Below are 24,190 nucleotides of genomic sequence, written 5' to 3' on the forward strand. Positions count from 1 at the left end.
ACGAACGCGACTTTCTTATCGGAAATATCCAATATACCGGAGTCCTCGTCCACGCCGATATTTCATCAATAATAATTGACGCACAACTGCGTAGGACAGTGATTCTCAAACAATGGGCACGCCCTCACGGGGGACGTAGACAACTTTTTGATGGGGCCCAAAGCTAATTAAAAGTTGTTAGATTTGATCTTGCCCGCCTTATTTTGGGTATTTGCATTTCCAAACTTTTCATTTATTTCATTATTTACGTTCTATTCACGTATTTTCAACTCAGTATTTGTTATTCGTAGATTTTTGTTTATTATTTTACTAGTTGAAAAAAATAAACCTGACTATGTTAGCCAGTTATGTTTGAGGTGGGGCGCGAGACATGACAACCTCCAAAAATGGGGCGCGACATAGGTTTGAGAACCACTGGCCTACGATTATTTCAAAGCTGGGTGGTTATATCATGCACGATCATTTTATAGGTATAGTCTATAGATAGATGAACGAGCAAAATATTCGATTTACCATGCCATATAGGAATAGAAAGGAAGACGAGACCCCATGAGTGCAACTTCGTGATGGACGCATCGACAATGTCGAAAAGGCAAATCTTGTGGTTTTAACATCAGCATGTCAAATATATATATGTCGGAAAAATTTTCTCAGGAAGGTGCTGGTTTTCAGATTTGTATTTCATGTGCATATGGGCGCAATCTATGATTAGAAATTGACTAAATTCATGTTTGTTTCTGACCCAAGAAATGCCGCAAGCCCGAGAAACGACAAGAATGAAATGCGTAATTTAACGATATGCATGGTATCTATATATATATACATGGGCTATACGAAGAAATGCGGAAGATCATATACAAATTTGAAACGCTTCAAGTTCATGTTATGAAAATTTGAATGCCAAACTGATATAATATTTATTTAGTTTGTGCCGTTTCAGATTCGTGCTGTTTTTACTTTGCTAATTGCGAGTCACCGCAAGTCCACGTCATATGATATAGATAGGGCAAGTGCCAGTCGAGAATCCCCAAGAGATTTCGCATAAGATCTGCTCATTTATTTATTACTTAGTGCTCGCATTTTCATTTTTGTACTCGAATGTTATCCTCTCAATTTAAAGTTTACCAATCCTATGCCATTGAAATTCCACATTTCAATTAGGAAAAACTGCAAATTGACCCAATGTCTTTTATAAACTGCACTATATCTTCCCATGTTTTAGTTTATTACTCCATAGGAAAAGCATCCGCCTAGAATCGTATGAAGGAAGGCCAAAATTGCTTGCTTTCCAGATTCCCTTGCAAATTTTTGCTGGTTGCTCAGAATTCGAAGTAAACTATATACCGGTACATAAGACCACTGATTCGATGAGAATCTTTTGTACTCTATCTATTTGTTAATTAGTTTTGTGGACTTTTCATACGTCCAATAGGAACAACTATGGTATACAGAACGATATAGCAAAACGATCGATAGTACACTTCCAATGAATACCATTTCACAAGATAAATAAACTGGACTAGAGGCATAATACATGGATTTCCATTGCATTTTTTTTTGATACAGTAAGATGAACCAGTAAAGAATATGACTAATTCTTCCTGACGTCAGCGCTTTTCATATTATGAAAGCAGATCTTCTCACAAAGAGTAATAAATAAAACATTTTCACTGGTTTATCCAGGATTTTAATCTCCGCAATCAATACTTTAACATAGCTCTGCGAAAATATTAAGGTCAGACATTGGTTAATTGCTATTAGAACCTTTCCACCTTAATAGCAGCCTCTTGATACTCTAAATCAGTTCTAGATGGATAGACAACTTTTAATTTTCCTTGTGAATCCATGATTTTTACTTGCTGTACAATGAGCTTTGTTGGATCAGTACTATTTTTAACTTCTTCTTCATCACTAGAATCATCATAAAAGTCTTGATTCTATAAAAAGATGTCATAAGAATTATGAATACAAGAACTATTTCATAGCAATCTTAAACAATTTTACATATATTTTTATTAATTCCTTTGTGGTGAACCAATATTTCGAATTCAAACATTACCTACTAACAATTCCAGTCAACAAAGCTACCTGAAATGATCCGAATATGGCCCAGACTTTATATGGAAATTAAATCAAGTCCATGCTTCCGAAAACAAATAACTAATCCCATACCTGACATGGAATGGTAACCGGGCGAGAGACTGTGGTTCGCCATATGGTTAAGCGGTCTTATCGGCTTTCCTCTCCCCCGGGAAAAACATGAAAATCCTATCCTATACAGTATCACTAATATACAAGAGCTGAATTATTATACCTTTGCAGAAGTCATTCCTTCATTTAGCATTGAATGAAGCAATTTATCCATGATTGTTTTACATGAACTCAAACTCTGAGATCCTGTGACCTGAACATAAGATTTTAATTCTTTATACTTTTACAATAACAATAAGGTATAATTATAAATCTTTTAAATATGATTAAATTATTATTATTAAAAAATTAATTTTTCCATCAACCTAATTAAATATTACAATGTGCTGAAGAGAAGTTAAATTGTCGCGATAATAGTTAGAGAGATAGTCAGTGTGCTGTTTACTCATTCAAATTGTATGCCTACATATGCTTTGCTGAAAACATTCAACAAGCTTAGGAATTGAAAACACTACAGAAATCTTTCAGCTACATGAATGACTACAGTCTTTTTCTTTTTAATAAAATTGAATTTGTACTGGAAAATTCTGCAGCTTTTCTACAAAATGATTGTGATATGAAATAAAATACTTTGTGAGGATGAAACTGGACAACAGAGTTGTAAATAATAGAGATAGTTATGAAACGAAGAATATAGGCAATAAGCTATTGACACAAGACATGAAGTTAAAACATACCTCTAACAACACATCACCTTTACCCATTTTGATCTTAGAAATTTCACTGTTGGTGAGTGGAGGCAGAGATATAACTACATCATCTGAAGTTCTACTCAGAAAAGCAAACTTTTCCTGATTCTCCAACAAAGATAAATATCTGACAAAATACATACAAAATTAAAATCAAACAACTATATTTTAATTACTTTTCTCCAAACCACGAGTGAGCAAAGTTTTTTTGAAAAGTCACTATAAAAAAATCTGTCTTGCAAAGGCTGCATGTGACATCACATTTCCTATTACTGTAATAGTGTCAAATTTAATGGTGGATGACTATGTTGAACCGGAGATAATTTGTTATAAGAATTCATAGTTTAGATAATTTAAATGAGGTTTATATTTTGAATTAGGTTCATAAAAAAGACTTCTAAAATTTAAGTTTCAACAAAGCATAAAACATAACAAAATGCTTTGATGAAAATTGATCCAATTTGTGCAAGCCGATAAGATTTGCAGCATATTATTCTCACTTATAAATTCCAGATATTTGGCTTCGTTTCTTTTCTTTCTTCATTTCATCAGCTTCTGCCCTCAGTTGTTTATAAAGTTGTAAACCAGACACTTGTTCTCCTCTACCTAATGGCTGGATCTGGAAACAAGAAGGATTTTACACAAAAACCTAAGAATGTAATTCATTTGTTTGATTCAGAAAACAGCGTGTCTGGGGATATTCCACATGAAATGAAGGAGGCTTGAATTGTGACATTTTGTTGGATCTGAAGTCAGAACCAAGCTTACAAACATAGATCGAGCTGGAGCTACCAGAAACTTTAGTTGTTCCAGCTCCTATCCTTCCATTTATTTTTTCACATTTATAATTTTCTAATACTTCACACAAATTAAAAGGCCTAGCCTTTTTAGTATCAGTATCAGTAGTTTATTTTTACACATGCCGAAAATACACATTGTACAATTAGAATAAAGAAAAAATGCATTTTAGTGTGAAGAGAGACGCATTATATTTATTAGCTTATATTTTTTATAATATTGATTTTTAAAATTAATGTATTTGAGATCAATATTTAAATTTTTCTTGTGTGGTATTTATTGAGCAGCGAAAACACAAATATGACATATGTTTGAACTGATATTAGCCATGATAAATATTTCATGTGTCTTCAAATCATGATTCAATATTTTAAAAAAAAAGAATTGCTATTGTCAAGCTGACAAAACCTGGATTCCCCCCCCTAACATTCATGTCATAAAAAGTGATTTATTTAATCTTGCGACAATGTTCTTTCGCCGAAGACGTACACAAAAGATGCTATAGGTTATCTCCAGCAACATATGAATTTCTAAAAAAAAAAATTAATTTTAGTTAAAATACAACCTCAAATGTATCAGGTTCTTTAGCATCATATTTAAGACTCGAACAAGCCAGAGATGATACATCATGAGAAGCAATTGTTCCAATGGTTCTCTTTCCACACACTTCATCATGTAGTTTAGTCTGCAATAGATAAGGAAAATAAAATTATTGTCAAGCATCTTACATTAATTATTTGGCTCAATTTTAGATAAGAACAGACTATTGAACATTGGTTTTCAACTTTTCCACTGCTGTGAACCTTTTGATCACTGGAAGTGGAACCAGTTAACACTGATAATTAGTTATCATATCTAATGCTTCTCATCAAAACTGGATACAAAAATTAAATTGTAATGATATTAAGAACAATTACTGTCAAACATCCAATTGGCAGGATTTTTGGTTTTTATTCTGGTTTTATAATATGCACCAATGTATTTCAAAAGAAAAGTTAAGTTCCGAATATAACAGTTTTTTTCCTCAATTTTCACCTTTTCAGGTTGAATCCCTTGCTGCTATATATTTCATAGACCTGACAAGCCAGCTTAAACATATCAGTATCACAAAGCAAAAGCCGTTCATTCATTTAAAAAACAATGTTTGTGATTATTGTGAAAAGCTAGTCAGCACTAATAGTTTCGACGCATGAACACATGGCTGGTGGATGAAACCATTGTGACAAGTATTAGAAGCAAACACTTACAACCTAATACCATAATCTTTAGCGATAATTTTCAATAAACATAATTAGATCTCACCTGTATAGCAATGAATTTTTTGAAAACACCTTCTTTTGACAAGTTTAATCTTTTAACGACACAGCAAACAATATAAGGTCGAACATCTTTTATCTCATCAGATACAGTTATCTCAAGTGGTTTCGTTTCTGGAATCATAACATTACGACATATTATGTAGCATAGCATGTCTTTATAACAAAATAGATCGAGTCAGCTTTTACTTGCTTTGATAGAAATAGTATACAGAGACTTGACACAAAAACTGTTAACACACTCACCCTTTTTTACTTCTCCGAACTTTAAAACTTGAATAATGTGTTTAATTAATTCTTCTTCAACATCAACTTTTGCATTTTTTCCCTTTTTCTTCTTTTTACCACCAGACTTGTTACCAGTTCCCACTGATCCATTTTCACCTCTAAAAACAAACAAATAATTCAGTATAAACTAAATTCAAACAAAGTTATCCAATCACGAATGATTCATTCCTAAAAGTGAAAAATTGTATAATATTGTTATTTGCAATTTTTTGTCGTATTTTGTAGGATTTCAACTCATCAAATTGCATTAAATTGATAAAAAATAAGGTTAATTTCAAATACAAACAATCTTTGTCATTACCCAGCAGGTCTCCCTTTTGTTCTTATATAATCCATAATTGCTTTTTGGGAACTGTTATTTTGTTCAATAAGTTTTTTGAGTCTCCGATCCTTGAGTGGATTGTCTTTATAATCTGCAGATTTCAACTTGAAACAATTTGCCAGAGTTTGGGGAAGCTCCTTAATCTTGTTCACTGACAAATCTAATGTTTTCAATGCTTCTAATGTTCCAATACCATCATTCACATCCTCAATTTGATTGTGGGAAGCTTTGAGATCGGCCAAATGTTTTTGATTTCCTTCGATAAGTGCTTGTGGAATTTCAGTGAATTTATTATTAGAAATATTGAGAGTTGAGAGCAGTGAGAGATTTTTTACGCTTTCTGGTAATTGAGACAATTTATTACAATTTAAATTTAAGGTTTGAAGATTCCTGATGTTTCCAAATTCATCTGGAAGTTCTTCAAGTGCATTATAAGAAATATCAAGAACTTTTAATTGCTTCAATGTACATATCTCATCTGGAAGAGACACCAAGTTGTTACCATTTATAATCAATTGCATTAAAGCTGACAGTGAACTTATATCTTTCGACAAACTTGTGATTCCACATTCTGAAACTTCCAGAAAATTCAGCAGTGTCAAAGAATATAGATCCTCGGGAAGAACATTGTCATTCTTTTCTATCTTCAATCTTGTATCCGGTGTTCCTTTAATGACCAATTCTCTCCTCTTCTCTTCCTTACATTGAGCAATTTCAGGCCAATCGGACATTGAAATTTGCTACTTTTCAAGTTGGACAAAATAAATTAACAATCTGTTTAAGAAAAAGTGATAAAGTGAATTATTAAGCACAAAAATGCAGTGAGATTTTTTCTTTGTAGTGAGAAAAGGCATATATGACGAAAAATAAATGCAGGAATCACCAATGTTATAAATAGCCCATTGTATATTCATCCCATATATGGGCAAGAACATGGAATGCTTATATTTGATACTGTATTCCAGAGTACTGACGACTATGAAATTTCATCTTCTCATTTCAAATATTAATTTGTTATTTATAATTCATATTTTTGAGCAGCTTTATTATCAAAAATCCCTTAAACAAAACCATTCAAATGTCTCCAGCAAGAACCAAAACAGAACATTATTGATGAAAATGGAATACGCTGAAAAATCAGTTTTGAATCATGAACAAATAAATAACGATTTCAGGAATGAGACCAGGTTAATCGTTGGACATGATCAGTCTTTCGTTTTGTAGGTTTGATAAAACCTAGGAATTGTAATTCTGACGCAGCTCTGATAAATCGAGCCTGAGTAAATTTGTTGATTTCTTCATTTTGATTGTTTTCTTTATCACTATGTGGATTATTGTCGCCAGAATTTACAATTGTATGAAATGCTTCCAACCAATCATATAAATTTATAATTTTCCCACATTCATTATGCAATTTGTATGCAATGGAGACATCCGGTGCAGAAGGTGGAATAACACCATCAGTAGCATCCAAGCAAGGCTGTTGTAAATAACAATTGGGATCTGACAATGCTGTTTGAATTGCAAGTCGTGGTGCTGCTATCATATGCCGTTTTATAGTTGATGTAGAATCAAAATAAAAAATTTCATGAAACGGAAATGATCTTGGAGGAAGTAATATTTTTGTAAACAAGACATCCAAAATTTCAAGTGCTTTGATCCTCAGTTTCTCAAACGTGGACATTTTTTTAACTTTCTTTTCATGTGCCTTTTTCTTCAAATTTTCTTTCAGCTGATAAGCATATTTCACTTTTTCAAGGGGTTCATCCTCCTTTTGTTCTGCAATATTCTCATCTTCTTCATTTTGAGGCAAGTCTTCTTCTTTTTGATCTTCAGGATGTAGTAATTCATTAATAACTGAATTTATTTCTGACTTTGCATCAATAACCATGGCAAAAATGTTTGAATTTGGTCTTGCATTCTGTGGCATATCATCCAGTTCTTTAACACAAGACTGTAATCTTTGAATCAGTTGATCCCTTGAAGATACTCGCAAGAACATCTTTGCTTGTTTGTATTCATCCGAATTAACGATAGGCCCATGATCGCATGCGCAATACAGCTCTCGTAAATGACGTCCCAGTGGATGACGTGGAAGTGATTTACAAAGAGAAAACAATGAACGCATCACAGGATAAAAGCAGTGATGAAATTCATGAATATCCTCCAACATTTTTTTCACTAAAATTTTAAAATCTTCATCAGAACTTTGCAAAAGTTCTTTTCGTTTTGTTGTTAAAGATTTGAAATAAGTTTTAACAGACGGTAAATCACGAAGTTTTTGTAGAAGTGAACCAGACAATTTTTCATGATACTTGTTAGCTTCTGCGATATTGTTTGTGCAAAATAACGAAGTTGGCTGCTCATAAAAATGGTTAAGCACACAAAATTTCAGAATGTGCAAAAAAGTTGTTACAGAAAAATCGTGGCACAGGAAAACATCAAGTAATAACTGCATGCATTTCCCACTCAATTTAAATGAATAACCAGAAGTGAGTAAAATGTTGTCAATAATCATAGCAAGATGTTTTGATGCTGTAGGAGAATGAAATTTTTCGAGACAAAGATGCACAGTGGCTGAATGGGGCAGTTGGCGATCAATCACACTTGTCCATGAAGTCGCAACCCCAAATATGAATATAACTGGAAAAGTATCAACAGTTGTACTAAACATTGCAATTAAATCTTGTAATAAATATGGAAGAAAGGATTCCATATCTCGCAGCATAATTACAATGGGAGGTGTATTTGATGACAAACTCTTCTTGCTTTGTTTTCTTTTCTTACTTTCTAAGGAATTATCAGCTTGCGAAAACCATTTTTCAAGTAGGGGCATTGTTAATGGTGCTGATCTTTTCCAAATAAAATTATTTGATTTGTCAGTTTCAAGATCCCCAGTATCTTCAACAGAAACATTGTGCAGATCTTCGGCTTCTCCTAATATGAGCTGCTGCCCAATGCAACGCATTAAACTTTTCATATTCAAACAATTTTTGGAGCATAAAACTGCAACATGTGGAGTGATTGTTTTCGAAACTTCCTCTGATAACTGGTGAAAAAATCCAGCATGATCTGGCATATTAACACCAGTAATAAGAGCAGCAGCTGGGATTTCAGCTCTTTTTCCTCCAACTTCACGATTAGAGCTATGAGAATTTTTTAAAAAATCAATCAAATCAGATAGTATGTTTGCAGTAAGATCTAGATGTAAATTCCTAATTTTACATTCCATATCTATCCATACTTTTTGCGAAAGCTCCCATCGAGTTTTGCTTGACTCTGAACATGAAAAGTACTTTCCTGCGTTTATATCTTGAATTGTTTTCTTCTTTTTTTTGGCTGGTAACACGAAACATCCCTTCGACACAGAAGTTAAACTTTTGTTATTCATAATAAATAATAATTAACTAGCCTAAATCCACAAAAAGAAGTTGTTTTATGTCCTGTTCGGGCAGACAATCAATCCTTTCTGTTTCAGTCATTTACCAATCCCTGCATCCACGCTGAGTTTCAGAGTAACATGCCAAAAAAGGGGCTTCCCCATCGAATATACTTTACACCAGGGGTCGGCCGGCAACCTTTTGTCGCTCGCGGGCCAAATTTAAGGGTTGTACGGTAAGTCATTGGCGGGCCGCACATATTTTCAGAAAGTTGATAACCGAACGGATGATACGTTTTATAATAAAAATCAAGCAGTGATACATCTCTCGAAGAGAATATAGATTTATTTTCTCATTGCATTGCATCTCAAAATATTCCATTTCAATATTCGGCACCATTGAACCCTTTGCAGTTAGCATCAACTTTTCTGCGTTTTGTTGCAATTCGTCTAATTATATTAAATTATATTCTCATTAAGCGAGTTATTGTGAATTTTATACTTGTTAGAATATAATATATTTTGGTCTAAACGTGACTCACAATAAATTCTGTTACGTGAAGAATATAATCGCCAAAACAGCTGTTTTGTTACTATAGTTCAGTAAAGCGTCGCAGGCCGGATTATATTACTCCGCGGGCCGGATTATATTACTCCGCGGGCCGAATCCGGTCCGCGGGCCGTAGGTTGCCGACCCCTGCTCTACACATTCACGCGTTGAAAGTGGCCAGGGAGAGAGGGAGAGCAAAGTCAACAAATTGGATTTTATTATAATTTCGGGAAATGGGAAAGTCTTTGATATGCTTAGAAGATGTGATACACCAGGCTAAACGTTTTCAACTTGCTTATCATACTAACATTTCAAAGATAAAATCTTAAAATAAAATAAAACCGACCGAAAGACATACGGTGTTAGTCGATGGTGACTTTTTGGAAAAATGTCAACTTTTTGTCATTCAATTCAGAAATGATTTCTATTTATGGGAAGCTAAAGTTGGCACTTAAAAGTAGAGCAATAATGCCCAGCAGACGCAAAAACTTGTCAAACCAATTTCATTGGATGGCAGACGAAAACAATAAGTTTGTATATATGGTGAAAAGTATTAACAACGGCTAACCTACTGCTGAGAAAAATGACAGAATGCCACCTCCCATGAAAACATGATAGTCTTCATCTTATTATTCGAAAACGTGCAATTTTGTTTCCAGATGTCGTATATGAAAATAGCTAATCAGTTATTTCATCAGGTGAATGGACTTGCACACTGGACACGTCTTTCTGCATCATTCTTGACGGTGGAATGTAAAAAATTAAAAAATGTTCAAATTAGTCATGTGAATGTTTTGCTGTTATTTTCTATCATAGTTGCATTACCACTTGCGGCGGAGTGAAATTAAAGAAAATGGAATATTGGTTTAGACCAACAAATTGACAATTTTTATCTGTGAACATCGGAAAAATTTTCCACAGTGCTCCAGCAATACCTTAAGTTTTCGATAAACGCAGCGCCTAGGTACCAAGATGTACCGTATTCAAGAAGCGATTTTCGCAACCGCTGCAGTATCCACTCGAAATAAATCTAGATGATAAACAGTTACATACAATTCAGTGATTCCCAAAGTAGGCGATATCGCCCCCGGTGGGCGAAAACGATACAGAAGAGGGCGAAAAAGTCGAGGGGGGCGATTTGGCGAAACCTGTTTTTGTTGGGCGCATCGTGCACTTGGATACTGTACTCTGCGTGCTTTCGTAGGTTTCAATCACGTGGGCAATTATCACACGCGAAATGATTGCTGGACTCGTCTACGCCGTAAGGTACGGTAGTTTGCGTATCCCAGTGTTCGGTAAAATACGGCCGGAGTGAAATATTCTGGCCCGGGACGCTTCACTGAATGGACCTTTCTCTGACCTTTGACCCCGGTAAATTCTTTCTATATTTCGGTGCGTATTTTGGGAGTGGTTTCGCGGGTTGTCGCCTGTAAAATTGGGTATTTGTTTCAAACTATCATTCTAATTCATAACATTCAACAATCTGTTTTTTAAAAGTACCAGTAAAGAATTTAAGCCTAGTCTCGTCACAGCTATTTCTACACTAATTTTTGATTACTGCAATTAAACTGAAACTCCCATAAAGACAAAGTGATCATTGAATTATTTGATTTATATTCAAATTTCCGAAACACAACTAAAAACTAACGAATATAATTCAGAAAACGCGAAAATGGGTAGCCTAATGTTTACAACCACGCCTCAAAATCTGTTTGAGTGAGAAAAGTGTCTGAGCAGTTGCGAAATGGGGCATTCTTACGTTTATTTTTGCATCGTGATGATTGGCCAATGTCACGAAGTAAACGAGGAAATCTATGCCCGAGGAAACATCCATTATACAGACAACACGGCGGTTTTGACGATGAATTAATTTTATTTATAATCTACGCTCGAGGAGTAAATTACATTTTGTACGTAACAGAATTTATCGGGGGACACGTTTAGACTGAATTATATTATATCCTAACAATTTAGTGAACAGCTAGCTCGTTTAACGAGCCTACAATTTAAAAATTGTTTTGTTTATAATTCGCAAAATTTAAACAGATATCTTCAACAAAAAGGTCGAGTAGTGAGCGTTTTCTCAAGCAGGCGATGGTGAACAAGCCTATCGAAGAAGCATGGTTGATAACACAAAGTTCGCCTTGCATCTTAAGTAAGTCAAATAAATATGTAAAACAATTATTCTGGTAGAGGAAATTATCGATTACTAATTTTAGATTTTGATTCTCAGGATTGCTCGAATATGCCAGTACCAAGCACGAATACCCACGGTTGTTCATACAGAAAATGGCGAGCGAAACAACTTTGGAAGAGTATCGGACAAGATCTCCGATAACGAGAACATGCAGCATGCCAAATTTAGGTAAGTTAGTAAAGCTAAATGATAACATAAATTCTTAATATTGCATGTATATAATTAAGTTTTGCGACTATGGAGGGTTGCCTGTATGGAAATGTAGCAGATTGATTCCCGACCTTTTATGGTTTGTGGTCCCCTTCAGAGGTTTTTAGTAGGCTACTCATGCCCCCACCCCCCTGTTTGTAATTTCATTGGTATTTATAGTAATATTTTAATTTGTAGATTCTAATTACCGTTATGTTTAAACAATTCATGCACAAAAAGTGAAAACCTTGTCAAGCAATGAAACTTGAAATAACGGAGAGTTTCCTTGTAAAGGGAGAAGTAAAATCAGTTTTGCTCCTAAATTGGTGGCCCCCTCCAACTGTTATGTGCCCCCCGTTTGAGAGCCTTGGGTCCCGGTTGGGAACCGTTAGACTGTAGCATAATTTTATTTTATATGACACAGAAGCAAGAACAACATATCAGATGAAACTATTATCTTGAATTTAAAATCAACAAAACTCATTGATGTAAAATTCATCCCTACGTTAAACATGTTGGAATTTATTTTTAGGATATGCATATATGAATTTGGAATGTGAAAAACATGAAGCTACGGAAGCTCATTTTGAAAACCCGGTGGAAAACTCGGTCTTAATTCCTCAACCTCTAGAAGTCTTGTTGCCAAGCAATTCTTAATTGAGTGAAAACAGGATGGCAGTTGAAAGCCTATTAATCGAAGAAGATATTGGTGTTTGGTAATTATCCCATTGTGCTTTTTTTCAACGGTATATGACTTTACAAACTTTTCATTTTACTTGTCGTAATTAATTGACGAATAAAACAGACCCAGTGAATCGCAACTACATATATCGTTGTGTAGGCCTACAGATAATTACAAAATGTTCACCAGCAATACAAGATAGACTGATCAAACCCACGGAAAGTCCGAGCTTTGAGCGTTCTAATATTCCGCACACCTGACAATGGGGCTATCGGGCTTTATAGTGCAATAATTTTCTTCATTCAAAGACGCGTACTTGTTGCACTTTACTGCTATTTGGATTACAACAGGAAGTCCATTTGAATTTGCGTTTATTCGACTGACATAGGATTCTCGTCGGGTTACCAACCGCCTGCGTAAAGTTCTGCGATTCCCTCGCACATATTCATTTCTCGTAAAATTCGCACTCATAAGTCCACGCAAGGCAATAGAATTTTGCCCCTAAATTTATATCTTAGAAATAATTTAAACCATTTGAATCAGGTAATCAGTTTCAAAAAACAATTCGACATTTATGAATGTTTATTCGTTTCGTCAGCCTTGTGGATACAAAGGTTGACATCGAAAACGAGCCTATAATACCCAGGCGAAACGAAAGACGAATCTATCCTCTTGGACAGAAAAGAAAATCGGAGGGAATGAGAACAGCCAATTTCATGAAGTGCCTCTTTTATCCAATTGCTCGTTGTTTTTGGTTGGCGGCGTGAAGAGAAAGACTAACAAAATATATTTGATACAATCTTTGTGAGTGAGTGTGAATGAGTCGATATTTTAGTGCCAGTTTTTTTCTTAGTTCTGAGTTCTTTTAAAAGTAAATTTAGGATATTGTATTCAGTGTCATTTTTAGTTTGATTATATGTACGAGATGATTGACCTATTTTAGAAATTTAATTGGAACTGTTCATAACAAAACAAATAGTTTGTGCAATTATTCAGTGATTAGTGCATTTTCATGACTATGCCGATGTCGCAGATTAGAGTTCTGTTCAGTAGGCTGCCATGTTTATCTCAAAAATCAGACTCGGCGTCTACATGGGGAGCCAATATCCGTAATATACAGGATATTCGAATGACGATAGCATCGTACAATAATTGCCATATTTATAACACCAACAACTATTGTTTCCAATAACATGGTGTTTCAACCTTGAGACTCGTGAAGAGTTTGACGAGTTATTGGAAATGGAATGTTCACAAATATGAAGCAATCTGTTGTGAAATGTTTTTATAACAACTTTTGCGCCTTGAGATTTTCTTGAAAGTCTGACTATTTTATGAAAACAAACCGCAATAAATAATGTCGATCCATTCCATCAAAATATCAGCTCAGTTTTCATTCGGCAAGGTGTCACATCTCTCTCCTCACAAAACTGTTTGTAAGGGGCCAATTGGTCGTGGAAATTCCTCAACTCGGCAGAACCGGAAGATTTCCGGTTGGGCAAAACGAGCGAATTTTTTTATACTCGGAGTCGGGAAACGAATTTGAGTTGAGCAACGGTGTCGTCGGTACTCGGTAGCCTACTTGATCCCAATATCTCTGATTTGCGAAATGCGATACCAACGCATCAAAGATAATGTGCTAATCAAAAATCCATGTTTAAATTGTTTAATTGTGAAGTAAGTATGTGTATTGTGTGTTTGTTTTATTGGAAGGATTGAAGTTCAATAAATATTGTATAATTATGCTATTGTCTGTTCATTTGTTGCATGGTACATAGTATAGTAATAACAGTTTGATAACAGTTGTTTACGTTTAATGCAATCCAATAACTTCTATTCCTTGTGAGCAGTGGATTGTTTAGAATTGGTCTTCATACAATGGCATATTCATATTTTTATTAACTAATAACGTATAAGTACCTAAATTCAACAACACTCGTTTGTCAGCGTTCGACAACAGTTGCAAGTCAAAGTTCGAGGTGCGCATTTTTTAAACCTAGTAAGGGGCACCTGGTGTAAAAACTATAAAAAAACGCAGAAGTTCGCGTTTGTTTATGGAGACGCTCATCCTGGGATTTTCAAAGATTAGGGGATTAATAGGAAATTCCAACCCTTAGAAAACAGAAGAAAACGCCAATAAAATATTTGATGCATTATGGCATAATATATAAAGTCCATGTATCTGAAAAATCCCCTGTATAGTGCGCACAATTGCCCCTCATAATTTTTTTTTGTTTAGGGCGCTGGATTTGATGTTTCTAAGGGGTCCGACTCGAAGTCCTATCAATGACCGTTTCAAATTTTGTCTAACGAAAATAAGTGAAAGTTTAGGATATTTGGTATGCGTATATCCTGTGTATAATGTATTAGAATTCAAACATTTCAGTTACACGATCGTTAGGATTCAAGCATTTCAGTTACACGATCGTTAGAATTCAAGTTTTTCAGTTACACGATCGTACGTGCACTTACCACACTAAACTAGTTGGATAAAAAATCAAACTTAACCTATCTTTTTAATTTATTTCTTGTCAGAATTTATCAAGTAAAAAATAACCTAAACGAGGACGTTGTGGAACAAAAAATCTGGCAGTAAATATCAGGTCAAAATGAAGCCGAGGAGAATCGCCTTCTTCGATTGTCAAACAAATTACGACTAACTTATAATAATAACTGTACAATACAATCAATGAATCAAACAAAAATAGAAACAAAAATATTGACACCGTGGTACAGTGACAAATATAAATAGATGACAACGTCATGTTTAAAAAATTATGCACGTCTTCTGCACAAGAAAGTTACTTTCCCGCATTTATATCTGGAATCTTTTTCTTCTTTTTCTTGGCTGTTCACTCAAAGCATCCTTTCGTCAAAAAAGTTCCATTTTTGTTATTCGAACTAAATAATTAACCGATACCACAAATAGGAAGTTGTTTTATGTCCTGCTCGACCAGACAATCAATTCATTTCTGTTTCCGTCATCTATCAATTCATGCTGACTTTCGATAGCAACATGTCAAAAAAGGGAATTTCCCAGCATAGGCTTTACCCTCCAAGCGATGAAAGTCTAATGGCCAGGGAGAGAGAGGGAGAGCAAAGTCAATAAGTTGGATTTTCTTATAGTATCGGGAACTGAGAGAGTCTTCAATATGCTTGGACTGTTAACTTGTGTGTTCTCATTTACATTTTATGCAGGTGATTGTCATCCTGAGATAACTGTACTTTATAATTCTATTCTCACTCTTTAACTGACCAATGACAGCACAGCATGATGGTAGAGCATTGTGGGTAAAACCACTGAAGCATGCTTCCTGGGTATAAATACTGCCATGCTGGTCTCCAGAGGTCATTCAGTACTTTGGCGTAGCAGAGGCAACATGTGTCTTATGTCTAACTTTATATTCTGTTATTTGTGGTGACAACTGATCTGTTTATGTTAAGTATTGCTTGTGTTCAATAAAACATTAATTTACACCAAAAAACAAATGGTAGCAGAGGAAAACTAAATATGGAGCATGGATACAAGAATCCTCCAGTTTTTGAAGAAAGCTAACCTTACAGTCAGTGGAAAAATGAAGGGTCAATGTGAACATTGGTTACCAGTCTTCCAAAGCCTAAACAGGCTATTGCTGTTGCTTTATATCTGACTGGGAAAGCCAAAGAAACAGTCATGGAGATTGCTGCAGAGGAGTTGAACAAAGATGACGGTATGTCAACTCTGTTAGAGAAATTGGATGCAGTTTTTGAAAGAGATAAAGTCGATCAGGCATATGATGCGTACCATCTACCATGCATTCGAAACTTTCAAAAGAGAACAAAGTGAAAATGTCAGAGATTACATTTCGAGATTCGAGAGGCTGTGTACAAAGTCTAAGAAGTTTGAAATGACCTTGCCAGATTTTGTATTGGCATATAAACTTCTTGAAGGTGCTGAACTGAGTCAACATGATAAACGACTTGTTTTGACAGCAACCAGTAAACTGGAGTACGAAAGCATGAAATCCTCTCTGAAAAGAATTTTTGGGGAAATTCTGATGTTTAAGTCAACTTCTGTTGAAGTTAAAGATGAACCACTCTATATCTCTGGAAAAGATTTTCATAAAAGAAAGGGTCCTCGAAAAATTAATCCATTGCGGAAAGATGGCTCTGTCAGCCGTTGTGCTGTATGTCGGTCGATTTATCATTGGGTCAAAGATTGTCCTCAGAAAGAGCAGCGGAAGCAATTGAAATTCAGTTGTGCAATTTGTAAATCCAATCAACATCATACTACAAGGTGCCCTCACAAGGAAGATTTACTCAATTCAGAAGTGGAAGCTGTTAATGAAGATGAGCTTGTCAATATCACACTATATCAAATGGTCGAAATATTAAACAAGAGGATGTGCAGTAATTGATTCGGGTTGCACATCAACAGTTTGTGGAGAAGATTGGCTAGCGGACTACGTCGAATTGTTATCTCCCGATTTGCATGACAAAATTAAACGAAAGATGAGCTCCGTTACTTTCAAGTTTGGCGATGGCAATAAAGTGCGATCTACTATAAAGTGAAATCCACTGGATAATTCTGAATATAACGCAGCAAGATACATAGCAGCATCAACTCCATCAGCCATTGCCAAAGCTTCTGCAGCCAATGTACTTCGCACAGCTCGTTTAATCTTCTTTGACTGCCAGGTTAACGGTATTGACTGATTTAGATTGTTGGCCAGAAATACAATGTATCCACCTTGTGTTCCTCCATCTTTCAAATTCCCAAGCGATGCATCACTGTATACGACTAATTTTAACTTTTTAGAATCGAGATTTAGGAACTTGATATCAACTTTGTGTGATTTCAACTGTCGAATCAGCTTGTTTGCTTCCCGAATATCGCTAACAATGATTGTCTTTAACCTGGATGCAATAGGGGATGCGCCAAATGCCACATCTGGCCTGGTTTGGCCAGCCGCCCACAATATTTGACCCAAGGCAGATCTCAAAAGTTTTTGTTCGTGACTCGATAGAACCGCATTACTTGTCAACTTTCCTTTCTTGACTAAGTTGAATGTATTTCATACCATCAATATAATGAGATTGATTCAGATAAATCACTCCATTAGTAACAGCTAGATGCAATCCCAAATACTTGAATGCTTCGCTTTGTTCAGCACCAGTTGTAAATCCAGATTTTAAACCATCAACGAACTTTTCTTCAAACTCTGTGTCGCCTGCCCACAAAAAATATCATCTACGTGTAAGGGCTATTACTCCTTTCAATTCCCCATCAAACCAGTAAAATACTGCGGGGTCAAGTTCTGACATATTAGCACCCAGTTGAATTAGAACATCTTTAACTTTGTGATACCAATATAGGGAAGCATCAGCTAACCCGTATACGCACTTATTCAAACGCCATAACGTTTTCCGATCTTTTTGTGCTAGTGGTGGATGTATAAATACCTCTCTGTCGAGATCATTGCCCTGCAAAAAAAATGCAGTCTTTACATCAATTGTATTAGGCTTCAATCTCTTTTGAGCAATCAATGCTAAAATTACCCGCAAACTGTCTTTTGAGCACCTTGGAGAATCTTTCTTCAGATCACTTAAACAATCTTCTTCAAAACATCTTATGACAAGTCGTGCCTTTGGCTGTAGGCCATCTGGAGTCTGTTTAAGTGTACAAACCCATCTTGTTGAAATTGTCTTTTGGCCAACGTTATTTACAACTGTATATACGTTATTACATTTAAGAAATGACCTTTAAGAAATGAAACATCTTCAACATGCAAAACATTTTCTTGATCATGATCAGGTTCTATGACTTGAAGATTTGTTACTTCGGAAATGTCTATACTAGCTTGATCACTAGCCAAATTTGCTGGCTTCTTGTATTCCACATTAAACCAATCACTGTATTTACCAGTGGCTTTTCCATCTCTACCAAGAACTTTTGCCCCATGCAAAATTTCATCATCTTGTGGACAAAATTGTATTGTTTGACCAGATTTGAGTATAATCTTCTTAACTGTTCCAGTTCTTTCAAAATTTCTATGTCTGTCAGGTGAATTAGAAGAGTCAATTATTTCTTCCTGTTCCTCATCGCTTTCCTACCCTTGAATTCGAGAAAAAGATTTTGCGTCAGAATTTTCAGGCTCACTTTTAACAGTAATTTCATGATTGTTTTTATCAAGATTTCCAGGCGGAGAATGATTTGATTGCTTATTTGCATCATATATCTGAAGCCGACACTTATGTACTCTAACAACACAACCACCATCGGAACCATTTACTATACCAGGCCCTTTCCATTCATTGGATTCTTCTCTTTTATATTACACTTTGTCCCCAGTTACATATTCAAAATTCATATGAGACCTAGTTTGTTTCCTCAGAGCCCGTCTGACTCTTTCACTACTTTCAGCCTCAATAAATGCTTTACGTGACATATGTAAGGCATTTAAATGCTTTCCAACCACTTGACTCATTGTTGTCCCTTCTAACGCTGGAAGTTTATCGGTTAGGACTGATGGCAAATTTGGGTTACGACCAAACACCAACTGATAAGGACTAAAACCATGGCAGTTTTGAATTTTTTGCTAAGATTGACCACTTTAAAGCGGGCTTCCAATCGAGTGGTTGTTCTTTTCGTACTTTTAACATTATTTCAGTAAGCCTCTCCAGAATGCCATTACTCCACGGACTTTCTGCCGCTGTCGTTATGATCTCTATCCCAAAATTTTCGGCCGTGTCACGAAACTCTGCCTCTTGCCTCTGCTACGCCAAAGTACTGAATGACCTCTGGAGACCAGCATGGCAGTATTTATACCCAGGAAGCATGCTTCAGTGGTTTTACCCACAATGCTCTACCATCATGCTGTGCTGTCATTGGTCAGTTAAAGAGTGAGAATAGAATTAAAGTACAGTTATCTCAGGATGACAATCACCTGGATAAAATGTAAAAGAGAACACACAAGTTAACAATCTCCCTCTATCTTCTTTTTAAAGTGAGAGAGACCCAGAATTTGATTTGTCTAAAATTAAAAATGGTGTGACACCCATCTTGGTCAGACAATCTGCCAATTGCATTTTAGTGGCACAATTCACAATGTTCATTATCTGCTTAGAAGAAATCATTTCCTTCAAGCTACAAAGTTCAATACGTAATCTCTTCTCAGTAACAGCTTTCGTGGATTGAAGAGATTGTACCAGCGATCGACTGTCTGTGATGCATTCAATCGGAAGTTGTGTAGAATTTAGGAATCCACTGGATATCTCTGAATATAACGCAGCAAGATACATAGCAGCATCAACTCCATCATCCATTGCCAAAACTTCTGCAACCAATGTACTTCGCACAGCTCGTTTAATCTTCTTTGACTGCCAGGTTAACGGTTAGAGAGAGCAAAGTCAATGGGTTGGATTTTACTTATAATATCGGGAACTGGGACAGACTTCAATATGCTTGGACGATTTGGAAAAACCATGTTGAGCGTTATCAATTTGCTTATCGTCAATTGCTTATCACCCTCGCGCTTTCATCGGTTCAAAATTATTCAGAAATGATCATGTTCAAGATGATGATTGAAGAGGCTTAATCGTCGTTAAGGAGTGAATCATATAGATGAACGTTGTCAGAATATGACCAAGTCCGTGCATAAGAAACGTGCATAATTATTGGAATATCGGTATTGACCAACAAATTGACAATTGTCATCTGTAAACATCGGAATTTCAACATCGCTTCCAGCTTTTTTCAGGTTCCCGATAAACGCAACGCCTAGGTACCAGAATGTACCGTATTCAAGAAGCGAATTTCGCAACCGCTGCACTTTCCACTCGAAAGAAATCTAGATGCCAATAAAGATGGGATTTAGAATAGGCAGTTACATGCATCAACGTCTTTGATCACTGATCTCGTTGTGGAAGACTCACTTTGCCAATTGCCACAACCCAATTCCTGACTTTTTCATATTATGACGTCATAACTGGTAATCAGAAATCATTTAAATTGAAATTGAATAAAATTCGCATTCGTACAGTTTACATGTCTTGTGAAACCAAGATACAATTATGCTGTCTATATGGAATTTGACCAATTCTTGTGGAGATATGAAAGTAAGTAGGCAATTAAATTTCAAATATTACTACATGGCTGAGTTCGGCAGATAAATGTATCCGAAAAATCATTGTGCTACTTGATAAAATCAAAACCGCAAACGGTCATTTATGTGAAAAAAATTAATGAAAAAATGAATTACCCAGTCATAACCTTACTCACAAAACAAGATGTGCAAGACATATTATTTTCCATTTGCAAAGATATTCGCAAAGCGTCGTTTAGAAGAAATATAAAAAAAATACGTAATTTAAAGTTTATTAGAAACATTTATATTTTGTAAATATTGTTTTGTTTATAATTCACTGAATTTAAACAGATATCTTCAACAAAAAGGTGGAGTAGTGAGCGTTTTCTCGGGCAGGCGATGGTGAACAAGCCTATCGAAGAAGCATGGTTAAGAACACAGAGTTCGCCTTGCATCTTAAGTAAGTCAAATAAATATGTAAAACAATTATTCTGGTAGAGAAAATTGAAGATTACTAATTTTAGATTTTGATTCTCAGGTTTGCTCGAATATGCCAGTACCAAGCACGAATACCCACGGTTGTTCATACAGAAAATGGCGAGCGAAACAACTTTGGAAGAGTATCGGACAAGATCTCCGATAACGAGAACATGCAGCATGCCAAATTTAGGTAAGTTAGTACAGTTAAGTGTTAAATAACATCAATTTCTAATATTGCATGAATATAATTATGTTTTGCGACTATGAAGGGTTTCCTGTATAGAAATGTAGCAGATAGATTCTTGACCTTTAATGGCTTGTGGCCCCCTTCAGAGGTTTTTAGTAGGCTACTCATGCCCCCACCCCCCTGTTTGTAATTACATTTGTATTAATAGTAATATTTTGATTTGTAGATTCCAAATATCATTATGTTTAAACAATTCATGCACAAAAAAGTGAAAACACCCTGTGAAATAACCTTGTCAAGCAATAAAACTTAGAAGAACGGAGAGTTTCTTTGTAAAAGGAAAATCAGTTTTGCTCCTAAATTGGTGGCCCCTCCAACTGCTATGTGCTCCCGTTGGAAAGCCCTGGGTCCCGGTTGGCAACCGTTAGACTGTAGCATAATTTTAAATGACACAAAAACAAGCACAACAAATCAGATAAACTACTATCTTGAATTCAAGATTAACAGAACTCATTGATGTAAAATTCATCCCCACGTTAAACATGTTGGAATTTATTTTTAGAATCTGCATATATGAATTCGGAATGTGAAAAACATGAAGCTACGGAAGCTCATTTTGAATACCCGGTGGAAAACTCGGTCCTAATTCCTCAACCTCTAGGAGTCTTGTTGCCAAGCAATTCTTCATTGAGTGAGCACAAGATTGCAGTTGAAAGCCCATTAATCGAAGAAAATGTTGGTGTTTGGTAATTATCCCATTATGCTTTTTTTCAACGGTAAATGACTTTACAAACTTTTCATTCTACTTGTCGGTATAAAATGAAGAATAAAACAGACCCAGATATTCGAAGCTACATCTATCGTTGAGTAGGCCTACAGATAATTACAGAATGTTCAACAGTGATACAAGATAGACTGATCAAACTCACGGAAAGTCCGAGCTTTGAGCGTTCTAATATTCCGCACACCTGACAATGGGGCTATCGGGCTTTATAGTGTAATAATTTTCTTCATTCAGAGACGCGTATTTGTTGCACTTTACTGCTGTTTGGATTACAACAGGAAGTCCATTTGAATTTTCCTTCTACTTACGAACATAGGATTCTCGTCGGGTTACCAACCTCCTGCGTAAAGTTCTGCGACTCTCTCGCACATATTCATTTCTCGTAAAATTCGCACCCATAATTCCACGCAAGGCAATAGAATTTTCCCCCTAAATTTATATCTTAGAAATAATTTGAACCATTTGGATCAGGTAATCAGTTTCAAGAAACAATTTAACATTTATGAATGTTTATTCGTTTCATCAGCCTTGTGGATTCAAAAGTTGACATCGAAAACGAGCCTATGATACCCAGGCGAAACGAAAGACGAATCTATCTTCTTGGACAGAAACGAAAATCGAAGGGAAAGAGAACAGCCAATTTCATGAAGTGCCTCTTTTATCCAATTGCTCGTTGTTTCGGTTGGCGTCGTCAAGAGAAAGACTAACAAAATATATTGATACAATCCCTGTGAGTGAGTGTGTGTGAGTGTGAATGAGTCGATATTTTATTGCCAGTTTTTTCAGATTTAGAGTTTTTTTAAAAGCAAATTTAGGATAATATTGTATTCAGTGTCATTTTTAGTTTGATTTATATGTACGAGATGATTGACATATTTTAGAAATTTAATTAGAACTGTTCATAACAAAACAAATAGTTTGTGCAATTATTCAGTGATTTGTGTATTTTCATGACTATGCCGATGTCGCAGATTAGAGTTCTGTTCAGTAGGCTGCCATGTTTATTTCAAAAATCAAACTCGACGTCTATATGGGGAGCCAATATCCGTAATATATAGAAAGATATTCGAATGACGGTAGGATCGCACAATAATTGCTATATTTATAACATCAAAAACTATTGTTTCCAATAACATGGTGTTTCAACCTTGAGACTCGTGAAGAGTTTGACGAGTTATTGGAAATGGAATGTTCACAAATATGAAGCAATCGGTTGTGAAATGTTTTTATAACGGCTTTTGCGCCTTGAGATTCTCTTGAAAATTTGACTATTTTATGAAAACAGACCGCAACAAAATATTATCGATCCAGTCCATCAGAATATTAGCTGAATTTTCATTCGGCCAGATGTCACATCTCTCTTCTCACGGAACTGTTTGTATAGGGCCAATTGGACGTGGAAATTCCTCAACACGGCAGAACCGGAAGATATCCGGTCGGGCAAAACGAGCGAATTTTTTTATACTCGAAATCGGGAAACGAATATGGGTTGAGCAACGATGTCGTCGATACTCGGTAGCCTACTTATCCCAATATCTCTGATTTGTGAAATGCGATACCAACGCATCAAACATAGTGTGTTAATCAAAAATCCATGTTCAATTGTAAAGTAAGTATGTGTATTGTGTGTTTGTTTTATTGCAAGGATTGAATTTCAATAAATAATGTATAATATGCTATTGTCTGTTCATTTATTGCATGATACATAGTATAGTAACTTTTGATAAGAGTTGTTTACGTTTAATGCAATTCATCAACTTCTATTCCCCGTGAACAGTGGATTGGTGGAACGTTTAGAATTGGTCTTTATACAATGGCATATCCAGGGTATGGTAGTCATAGGCGCCATAGGTAATTTTCGACCGTTAAATGTTTTGATAAAATAATTTTAACTTGGGGAAATAAGTGAATCTCGTATAGTTTTATTGAATAATAACTTATAAGTAACTCAATTCAACAACATTCGTTTGTCAGCGTTCGACAACAATTGCAAGTCAAAGTTCGAGCGGCGCATTTTTTAAACCTGGTCATGGGCGCCTGGTGTAAAAACTA

General features: G+C 35.5%; 3 protein-coding genes across 3 annotated transcripts; 1 reads left to right on the forward strand and 2 right to left on the reverse strand.

Annotated features, from left to right (window-relative positions):
• Positions 1-1,206: 1,206 nt before the first annotated feature.
• On the reverse strand, positions 1,207-6,398 carry LOC120328697 (leucine-rich repeat-containing protein 47-like). Its single transcript, XM_039395229.2, has 8 exons — positions 5,604-6,398; positions 5,261-5,400; positions 5,001-5,128; positions 4,264-4,383; positions 3,401-3,519; positions 2,889-3,027; positions 2,315-2,404; positions 1,207-1,937 (listed from the first exon to the last, which is right to left on the reverse strand). The coding sequence occupies exons 1-8, from the start codon at positions 6,353-6,355 to the stop codon at positions 1,758-1,760; spliced, it is 1,668 nt and encodes a 555-aa protein (XP_039251163.1). The 5' UTR covers positions 6,356-6,398; the 3' UTR covers positions 1,207-1,757.
• LOC120328694 (origin recognition complex subunit 3-like) lies at positions 6,398-9,180 on the reverse strand. Its single transcript, XM_039395225.2, has one exon. It carries the CDS (start codon positions 9,013-9,015, stop codon positions 6,796-6,798), a length of 2,220 nt encoding a protein of 739 aa, XP_039251159.2. The 5' UTR covers positions 9,016-9,180; the 3' UTR covers positions 6,398-6,795.
• Positions 9,181-20,113: 10,933 nt separating this feature from the next.
• Positions 20,114-24,017, forward strand: LOC120328705 (uncharacterized). The gene is made up of 5 exons (XM_039395237.2): positions 20,114-20,718; positions 21,039-21,147; positions 21,226-21,357; positions 21,917-22,100; positions 22,665-24,017. Exons 1-5 carry the CDS (start codon positions 20,674-20,676, stop codon positions 22,843-22,845), a joined length of 651 nt encoding a protein of 216 aa, XP_039251171.2. The 5' UTR covers positions 20,114-20,673; the 3' UTR covers positions 22,846-24,017.
• The last annotated feature ends 173 nt before the right edge of the window (positions 24,018-24,190 follow it).

The sequence above is a fragment of the Styela clava genome, chromosome 7, assembly GCF_964204865.1.
Source record: "Styela clava chromosome 7, kaStyClav1.hap1.2, whole genome shotgun sequence".
Classification (NCBI taxonomy): domain Eukaryota; kingdom Metazoa; phylum Chordata; class Ascidiacea; order Stolidobranchia; family Styelidae; genus Styela; species Styela clava.